Source organism: Arachis ipaensis, chromosome B9 (genome assembly GCF_059453495.1).
Source record: "Arachis ipaensis isolate K30076 ecotype BB chromosome B9, ASM5945349v1, whole genome shotgun sequence".
NCBI lineage: Eukaryota > Viridiplantae > Streptophyta > Magnoliopsida > Fabales > Fabaceae > Arachis > Arachis ipaensis.
This window is the reverse complement of record NC_142444.1, coordinates 159,545,953-159,556,228: the sequence shown is the minus strand read 5'-3', so window position 1 is coordinate 159,556,228 and position 10,276 is coordinate 159,545,953. Positions and strand designations below refer to the sequence as shown.

General features: G+C 35.4%; 1 protein-coding gene across 2 annotated transcripts; it reads right to left on the bottom strand.

Moving 5' to 3' along the window:
- Positions 1-3,873: 3,873 nt before the first annotated feature.
- LOC107617150 (Leucine-rich repeat protein kinase family protein) lies at positions 3,874-10,061 on the bottom strand. 2 transcript variants are annotated; one of them, XR_002353869.2, is made up of 11 exons: positions 9,295-9,939; positions 8,687-8,951; positions 7,843-8,002; positions 7,020-7,713; positions 6,494-6,923; positions 6,201-6,382; positions 5,738-5,897; positions 5,417-5,619; positions 4,950-5,300; positions 4,616-4,717; positions 3,874-4,486 (listed from the first exon to the last, which is right to left on the bottom strand). XR_002353869.2 is itself a non-coding variant. In XM_016318931.3 (11 exons), the coding sequence occupies exons 1-11, from the start codon at positions 9,804-9,806 to the stop codon at positions 4,238-4,240; spliced, it is 3,333 nt and encodes a 1,110-aa protein (XP_016174417.1). In that variant the 5' UTR covers positions 9,807-10,061; the 3' UTR covers positions 3,874-4,237. The 2 variants fall into 2 exon arrangements, 1 of the variants encoding a protein (XP_016174417.1); XM_016318931.3 differs by having other exon boundaries at positions 5,392-5,619; positions 9,295-10,061.
- Between the last annotated feature and the right edge of the window lie 215 nt (positions 10,062-10,276).

The following is a 10,276-nucleotide window of genomic DNA, read 5'->3' as shown; positions in this document are numbered from 1 at the left end:
AATATATCAATATATGATTAATTGGATATGTAAAACTTTTTTTATGCTAAGAGGACATGAAATTAAATTCTTAGTTTAAAGATGAACTGTTAATCAAGTTGCTAAGCATGATGCAGTTTTTAAATCATTACTTAATGCGATAATAATAGGATAGTAGATAGGAATTATAGGGCTATAAAAGCCTCGATTTTGTTCTGATTTTGTCGTATTGATGTTTACAATCTATTGGTTTCCAAAGGCAAAGTTGCTATCTTGCAAATAAAACACTTGGCTACTTGTTTGTGTTTCATTATTCAACAAATAATAAACCCAACTTAATTAGGCCAGCGTGATACTTCTCATGGTTTTAATTATAAACAATCAAATTGTTTATCCAGGACAATTGAGTTTAAAAGCTAGCTTTGATCATATTCAAATTGATTTCAGTTGTTTCGAGAATATGGGATTATATCCTTTATGTGATTGTAACATTAGCATCTTTAACTACTCGAATATGCAGGTAAATCATTAGCATCCTATGATGCACGGACTGATAGAGACACGAGACACGACACGAGACACATCGATATACAAATTTTAAAATCTTATATGATACAGGAACACGTATATATATAAAATATTAAATTTTTTTTAGATAAATTGTAACGATATTTTGATATTTTATTGATATTAAAATATAAATTAAAATTTTTTATTATTTTTAATGTCTTATTTTAATTATATCAAGTATTTAAAATATTTTTTATTTTAATAAATAATAATATATATTATATCTAAATTTATTTTAAGAATATCTGTTAAGAATAAGACTGGACACGCTGACACGTGATGGTATTTAGGTGTGTCCAAGCGTGTCTGGGGAATAATTTTTTTATTTTTTATTAAGATACGGTTGGACACTACAGACACGCGTGTCGGACAAGTGTCGGTAAGTGTCGTGTCTGAAATGTGTCCGACACGCGGACACCAGAACTAAACGAAGTGTCCGTGCTTCATAGTTAGCATCATTTGCTTTATTTGATGCACTGATATTTTACACAATCGTATAATCATATCCATTTTTTTAGATGACTATTTATGGATTTAATGTGAAATGTAATTATTTTTACTGATATAATATTAGTATTACGTAATTGAATATACATATAAAACTACTTTACACTGACAGTGTATCAAAATTAAATTCTTAATTTATTAATTAATATACATCGTTGGTATGAAATTATTTTATATAAAATTTAATTAAATATTAATATACGAGTAAACTCAATGTATTTGGATATAATTCCATATACATAGAATTTATCAATACACTAAAATATCAAAGTGTCAAATATTTTAAAACTAAAAACTTATTAAAAATCTGAACAATAAATTTGAACTGATAGAACTTAATTACATCAATTTTTAAGATTGAAAAAATACAAACCATAACATCAATACAATTCTTTACATTATATTCATTATTCAATATTGAACGAACCTTTTGCTTTAATCTAGAGGCGTATCATTTAGTAATTTATAACCATTAACTGAATGTTTTTAGCCCATCAGGAGATTCAAAATAGCACCACAATGGAAATATATAAACATAGTAAATATATTAATCTGATATTTTAGATTTTCATGGTGTTCAAAAGAATTATAGAACAAGAACCTCATATAGATTTAAGAATCAAACACGTTTCCAAATTGAAGTAAACAATAGTTAATAATATGAAGCTATGAAATAATTTTGACAGAAACAGCATTCTAGCTGCTTACAATTTTGAAGAAAGCAATATATCCAAATGTTCGTACGCAGCTTCCATTTGCTCAGTAACTGTAGCAACAACGTCGGAGTTAGTTTTTTTTTTTTTCTTTTTATCAACTTTAATAAAACCTTTTTGGGATGGTCGATGCCTAAAAACGCTTACGGGTCGCATTATTATTAGACGTATTAATAAATTGGTTATTTTTTAATTTCTTAACAAATTAAAATAAAACCGATTTTTTTTATAACAATAACAATAAATCTAATTTTTTTTAGAAATTTAATTGTATTTTTAAATTTTTAAGGATTTAAATGTCCGCAAAACAAAAAATTAGGGATATATTTATCTTTTTTATAAAAAAAATTAAAGATATTCGATTTAGATTGTGTAATTTGATCGGATCAAATCGGGTCTAATAATTATAATGTAGACAATTGGGTTTATTACTGTTGCTATAATAAACCAATTTTATTCTAATTTATTAAAAAATAAATTATTAACCGGTTTAATAAAAATATCCAATAATAACATGACACATGTAAACGTCTTTAAAAAAAAAGATATTTTTAGTGTCTTTATTAAAGTGGCCTCTAACTTTTTTTGGTGATTGAACTTTAATAAATGTATCTTATATTAAAAAAGCAAACATCATTTATTAATAAATCATGCTTAATAAATTGATTAATTATACTAAATAAATAATATTAATATTATCAACTTTAATATGTGATAATATTAATATATGATTAAACAAGGTACAAAACTACCAATTAAATCATGCGTTTATTATTTCTTCATTTTCTTTTTTTTATTTCAGTAAATATTCTCTTTTTAATTTTCTCAGAAGTAATATGATATTAGCTTGATTTGATTTTCGCAAGATTGAAAGGCTGTCTATCTTTCGTTTTCTTGGTATAGTTGGTTAGGTTTTTGTGCCAAAATTGTAATTGTTGCCACTAATGGAAAAATTACTGTTACCATTTACCACTGAAACAACATGGTCCACCATGTATAGATTGAAACAAAAACAGGCTGGCTAAAAGCCAGGGGCCAGAGTTTGTGGTCCGGTTCTGAAGAAAAGCATGCTCCATTTGGCTACTTGGGGTGGAGTGAGTCATACCAATGTAACAAAATTAGAGACAAGAAAAGTAAAAGGAGTATTCAATACTCCCCATCCAAAGGCCAAAGCATGCTTTGCTAGTTTGCTTCATCTGAAACCAAAAGAAAGTTATTTCCATTCTCTTGCTTCATTGGATTTTCCTGTCACATATGCAGTCTAGTTAAGACTCATGTCATGAAAATTTACCACGTTTGGTTCTCATTTGTAAGCTGTGACATGATGAATTGAAAAGCATCCCAAAACTTGTCATAAGTAAAACTACTGGGGATGAGTGATGAGTGATGAGTGCTCATTGGCTCATTCCTTAATGAGCAGTGAGGTAGGGCCTTCCCAGAAATTATTTCTGCTTGTGTTTGTTTGTGTTGGGTCCACAGTGTACTTCCACAAATAGAAAACGGGTTTGTTTCGTAAGAACCCTACATGCATATAGGATACTGGAGGGGTGGAGGACCAGAGGAAGGATATGGCAGATATTAGAGAGAGATAGTACAAGTGTAGAGTGGTCCAAAGTTAGCTGCTAATGCATGCCAAGACTTATTACTCCATAAAAGAGCACCTAGGACAAATAAGCAACTATAGCCTAATTAAATAATTTTAACTAGTTGATAGCATTAGCTGTTCAAAGGTGGCTACTGACACCTCTCTTGCACACCCCCTAACCCAAGATTAATTTGTTAGAGATCAAGAAAACTTTTTCCCCCTTTGGGTAAAAGACTTAATCATTTAAGAGTTATAATGATTTCAACTGCAGCTCAGGGAAAAGATGAAATATAAAGACATAGGTAGAAGGTAAGTATTCATTGCCGGGAGTTGCCAACAACCTAGCCAGAGGAACAGTTGAGAGTTTATGACACAGCATTATTAATCAACATAAAAGAACTAGCAAATAGCAATACAATATAATTTCTTTCATGTAAATGCATCTACTGATCTACCAAGATTTACCCGAGAAATAAACGGTTTGTTTGCCAACTAATTATTTTAGAACAGCCAAATATATATATAAGAAAACAATCATTCATCTCTCTTATAATCTGGCAAAAAATATATGCTCAATTACATCTGGATACAATTCGAAACTACAACAGATTACAATTCGACGGGGCCTGATAAATTAAATGGGGAATGCCTGAGTACATCTCAGACATTAACAACCTAGTAGACCTAGATAAAAATACAGATTTCAATTACCCTACACTATATTAGAGCCGCATAAGTCACTGACCTGGTAAAGAATGGTTATTCTTGAATAAGTCCTACCTAAAACTTTATGAAGAAAAAGAATGAATATAATTTATTCTAATAATATAACATTGACGGGCTAGAATATATTTCCCAGGACAGGGCTGCCCCAATAGCCTACCTAAATCTTCCTATCATCTTGTGCTTGTAAACGGCCTGTGCGTGCAAGTAGCATTTCATGGATTTCTTTAGCTGTAGGACGCTCTGCAGGATTTTCTTCCATGCATCTATGAAACAACCCAACAAGGAATTTCAGCAAGTCTGCCTCTGCATCTGATTTTTCCAGGTCTTCACCAGATTGAATTACTGAGGGTTCACTCATTGAACTCAATGCCTCCAGTTCATCTATTAATCGTGGCCGCTTACCCATCTGCATAGATCATGGTAATAAAAGAAAAAAGATAATTGTAAATTGGGGTTGAGCATGAATAAAATAATAGCTCAACCAGAGGCAGCAGGGTATAATATAACTATTTGCATGAACGAAGGATAATCATACCTGCAGACTGTCATGGATGTCTGAATCAGGCACTCCATAATATGGAATTTGCAGAGTCAGTATCTCCAAAAGTAAACATCCAAATGACCAAATATCAGCTTCCTGTAACAAAGATAAAAGGAGGTAAATTACAACCCTAAATGATAATATGTCTAGAAAAACAGCAGACTGACTTGTTTCCAGTACATACTTATTGACAAAAGGCCATGAAAGATGAATTAAATTACTGAAATTACTAGGTATGATATCATAAATTCAACGCCAATAAACAATATGACAAAACGTGATAGATACACCAGAAGATCAGGCAGGATAAATAACAAGTATATCTTACCAATCCATAAGCGCGTTCTTCATACATAGTCCGCATAACTTCTGGAGCCATCCACCGTGGTGTTCCAACACATACACAAGGAGGTGGAGTTCCCATATGTGCAATACAGCAAGCATGCATACGTGATCTTAGTGGCACTGCACTGTCAAAATCACACAACTTCACAGTGGGAGTTCCATCATCAGTCTTTCTATCCAAATCAAACAGGATGTTTTCACTTTTAATGTCCCGATGAATTATGTGCTTTGAGTGCAGCTCTGACAAGGCACAGGAGACATCTCTGGCGATATACAACGCCAACTCCATAGGGACATGCTTTTCACCAGCTTCTGATAGCTTTTCCAAATAATTCTGTGAGAACATGAAGTGAAAATTTAATAAAATAACAAAAAAAAAAAAAACATGATAATAATAGCCGATATATAATAGAAAATGTTTTTACTTTCAAGGAGCCGCCATCAACATACTCCATAAAAATTGCAGATCTTAATATGCGATTGTGAGGCTTGCCATCAGCTGTGGAAGTCCATTGGCACGATATTTCGTGTCCATACATTTCCACTATGCAGGGATGTTTTAAAGAACCTAGAATTCTAACTTCTCCCAAACAATTATAATCAAAATTTCTAATTTCGGCTGCTGAACTTCCCTGCACGTCCAAAGTACGTACCTGCACCATCCCAGGATATATGTAAAAAGCATTGCATTATATTATATCCAAATAACAACAAGACATTATAAAAGGAGGAAGTGGAGCACCCCATGACCATTAATGGATAATCACATACCTTTGCTGCAGCCTCAACTGACCCAATTTTGCACGGAACTAAAGTAGTGGAAGCTTTTTTCTTAAGTTCATCACAAGTAGAGAGAGATGGAAACAAACAATCAGGACCATGACTTCCACGAGAAGAAAGGGGGATCGTGGCTCGACTAAGAGGTACATACCTACATACCAAGTTAACTCATCAAATTCTGAAGAACCAGACTGTATGTATTTCCACTAAAGTCACAAAATTAAACAAGTTTTATAGGCAGAGGTTAAGTATGTAGAGTTTCATACAAGGTTAAGTTTCATAAAGATATCACACAAACATTTTTCCATAAAACCACAGCCAGATTTCCAACATCAGTTTTGATTAAGACAATTTCGAATCATCAGCAAAATTGAGAGGATATTTGATATTAGCAACACAAACTTCTTTTTAAGGAGGACACCAATTCGGGCCTCGGAGGAGGCACATTAAATACCTGCAGAAGTATTCAGGATCCTTCTCTTCTCTTATGTCATGGGGTCGACAAGCATCAACCAGCATTCGGACCCATGTATCACCCCTCTTAATCAGAATGATATTCCATGCATGTGGGGAAAAGTCCAAGTACCCCCTGACAAGCTCACAAGGCACTGCTGGCACCATATGATCGCATAAATACTGTATATGAAAAAAACTTGCATCAGATAATCACAATCAGGGGGCAAAAGTAAAGAAGCTACAGCACAACATATGCACAAGAAATTTAAGCATGGATACAACTATAATCACCTTCAAAAGCAGAGCTCTATGTCTACATACACCATACTGCACAGAACCAATAGGGACTATGATTGAACTTCGTCTTTTTTTAATAGAATCGATACATTGTTCAGAGATTCTAGAAAGAGTGATATCTTCTATGGTGTTTACAGCAGGTTTTTTAGAAGAAGTCATACTGGTGCTGCTTCCAGCTGAGCACGTACAAACAAAAGGCTTATTATAGTTTGAACCTGACACAGATTTCCGTGTTCTTTCTACCATAGCACCTCTATCGCTGCCACCAAAATGGTCCGATACAAAGAGTGCAAGCAGTGAAGCTGTCTGCAAGCTATCAACTACGGCATGCATCCCACGTGTATTTAAACCATTTAACTTTTTCAAATTTGTGACCAGTGCCTGAGCAGAGAGCAATATAGCATCCAACTCTTCGTCCCTTTTTCTGAAAGAACAAAAAACATTTAAATCATCACTAAAGCAAATTGATCATAAGGATGATGATGATGAAGGTGGTGGTGGTGGTGAGGATGATAATAACCTGTCTAGTAGGATGACCTCACGAGAATCAAGGCACTGATTCTGCTCATAACTCTCAAGAGGCATAAATGGCCGATCACGTCCTGCATCATAAAACCCATCCGACAGATGGTCTTCAAAGCCACAAATTGAGAACTTACTGTACTTGCACGCCAATATTGAGGCATCAACAATTGGTTTTCTAAACTTGCATGGTTTAGGATTGTCAAGATGCCGATCTGAATACCTCTTTGTAGAAGAACACTTCAAAATCTCCAAAGATTGTTCATCCTGTTCACCAGGTCCATTTAAGGATGCATCTCTTTCATCTTTACATTCAGCAGTATGGCAATTGTCACTAGAAAATTGCTTTTCTAATATTACTTCATCCTTATTACTACCACTTAAATTATCATTTACTTCTTTTTCAGAGAATATTCTTTTCCCATTATCATCCAGATTCACATGGTCTGATACAGTTTCTTTGCAGCTTGCAGCAGCAATGTTTCCAGACTCAGAAATTATTTGAATATTATTGCTCAATAACTGATCTTGATCTACAACTTTCCACTTCCTGCTGTTATTCAGGCGCTCTTGACGAGCTTTTTGCTGTAAATAAAACCGCCGCTTCCACCTTTTACCTGACTTCCGGGCTGAGAAACATCTACTGCTAGATGAGGTACTAGTTAATGTGCTTGATGAGGTATTATGAGCACCTGTAAAAGATTTAACAGGAGCATAATTCAGCTCAACATGCAGGAATAATTCAAACATTCATAAACCAGAAGGGGAGAGCATGCACAAATTAAGAAAAAAGCAAAATAGGAAGGAAATTCAGGCCTCACCATTAGAAATTGTTCGATCATTTTCCTGTTGACTGCTTTCATAGACATCCATTTCAACAGAAGAACTGCTACAATCATCGTTACACCCACTTTCATCATTTCCTTCCAGTTTACAGCATATCCATGAAGGAATGTGAAAAACGCTGAGCAGCTTGTTGTACTTGAAATATAAAAAATAAAAACAAATTTGTTCAATTTATATAATTAACAAAAGGCATAGGAAATAAAATTTTTAAAACACAAATAACTAAGTTTACAGTTACAACCTACAAACACATAGAATGAAAATATGGACAAACGTGAGCTCGCTGGTGTACCCAGAATCATTACAATGTGCTTTACAGGCAAACTACAGCTACTAAATCAATACCTTGGATGCACAGAGGCACCTTCAATGTGGTGTTCCTCCATGTCAAACACTGTCAGATTCCACCAAATTAAATGCATATTAACAAAAATTCAAGCATAGAAACAGAGAAAATGTTGCATATCATACAGTTGGAAAAACAATCAGCCAAATATGGAATCTACTATTGGCAGATTTCTTTGGATAAACCACAAAGCTGATGTAACAAATCCAAACAAGATCAAATATATGGACCTTAATATAAAACTGAAAACAGCTATCACAAATACACAGAATTTTCAGGTCCACACAGAATTCCATTATAAGGAGAGGAACAATTAACAACATACACAAAGATAAGATTCAGCATATCAAATGACTAACCAAATAAAAAACAGCAAAAGCACCATCTGATCTTCAATAACACATAAAATTGAAATTGAAAAGAACAGCATTGTTACAAAACTACCCTGATTCAACAAATCATGGCTTAGGTACCTGAAGATTTAAGAGCTGAAGCCTACACATGGAACCAAGTTCAATAGAGCCTAACGAAGTCAACCTATTATTTGAAAGGTCCAAACTCTCCAACCTTGTAAGAGAGGTCATTGTGGACGGTAGCTCCACTAACTTATTATTCGCAACTTTCATGGTTATTAAGCTATTCAAGCAACTGATCTCTGACGGCAATGTCTTCAATTTATTGAATGAAAGGTCAAGATACTCCAGATTCTTTAAGCATCCAATTTCCGGAGGTAGATACCTAGTTTGTTTTTTAAAGAAAAAAGAAAAGGGCATATCAAAACAGAGGAGATATTAACAAAAGGAAATTATTTGCACCAAACTTAACACTTAAGAACAATGAACCTTGACACTATCAATACCCAAAGTTAACTATCACTCCATTCTAAAACCACGACCAAGTAAAAGAAAGCAAAGTATTCATTGATTCACTTGATTAAAATACTCTGCCTCAAGCTGAATCGACCCACCACAATAGTAAAACTCCCTGAGCTGGTTTTCTCTATTCGAACTTAGAATTTGCATAACTAAACGTGGCTTAAAGCAAGCACATTTTTCCATCAGCAGAAAAACAAAAAACTAACCTGATAGAAAAATGACAAATAGAAAGCTTAGTCAATCGCTTAAGGGCAGCAATCTCGGCCAACAATGGAAAAGCCGAAGGCCTTGGTGGCCCTCTGGAGAGCTCGAGCTCCTTCAACCCATTCAGCTTGTGAAGCGGCAACCCACCGATCCCAGGCGAAGAAATCTTCATTTGCAAGCACTCCAGTGCCGTCATTCCCCTGAACTCCGGAGCGAACAAGTTCACCTCGTTCCCAAAGAACTTCAGCGTCTTCAACCGCGCCAGAGCACCCACCCACTTCGGAACCAAGCTGTAAACGTTCCTGTAGAGGTACAAGCTCTCCGCAGCGGAGTCCTCCGCGGTCTCCTCCTCCGCCGCCGAAAACTCCAGGCTCTTCCCGGAAACGTCGAGGGCCACGCCTTCGTCGGTTGTGGAGTCCGATGAATCGGTCGCGGGGGAACTGGATTCTTCTTGGGGTTTCTCGGGATGGCTGCGGGTTTCGGAGGCGGGTTCATCGGAGTTGAGGAGCTGCATTGTGTGGAAGGAGAGAAATTTTTGGGGAAGAATTTGGGAAAATTGTGGGTAGGGATTTGAGGAGGAAACCCTAGAATCTAGAGGATGCACTTGCTTGCAGAGCAGATTATTGTTGATGGCAGCGGGTGCATTGAATATTTGGGGGCGCTACTACTAGTCGCGAAGGGAGACGTTGGTTCCCAAACGCTGTGCGAAAATACGATGTTACCCCTAGGTTTTGACGTTAATTACTGGGGTGTGTTTTCGGTGGTGGTCTATGAAGCACGGACACTTTGCTGAGTTGCCGTGTCCGCGTGTCGGACACATTTCGGACACGACACTCACCGACACTCGTCCGACACGCGTGTCTGCTGTGTCCAAACCGTGTCTCAATAAAAAATAAAAAATTCTTCTCCGGACACACTTGGACACACCTAAATACCATCACGTGTCAGCGTGTCCGGTCTTATTCTTAATATATATTGTTAAAA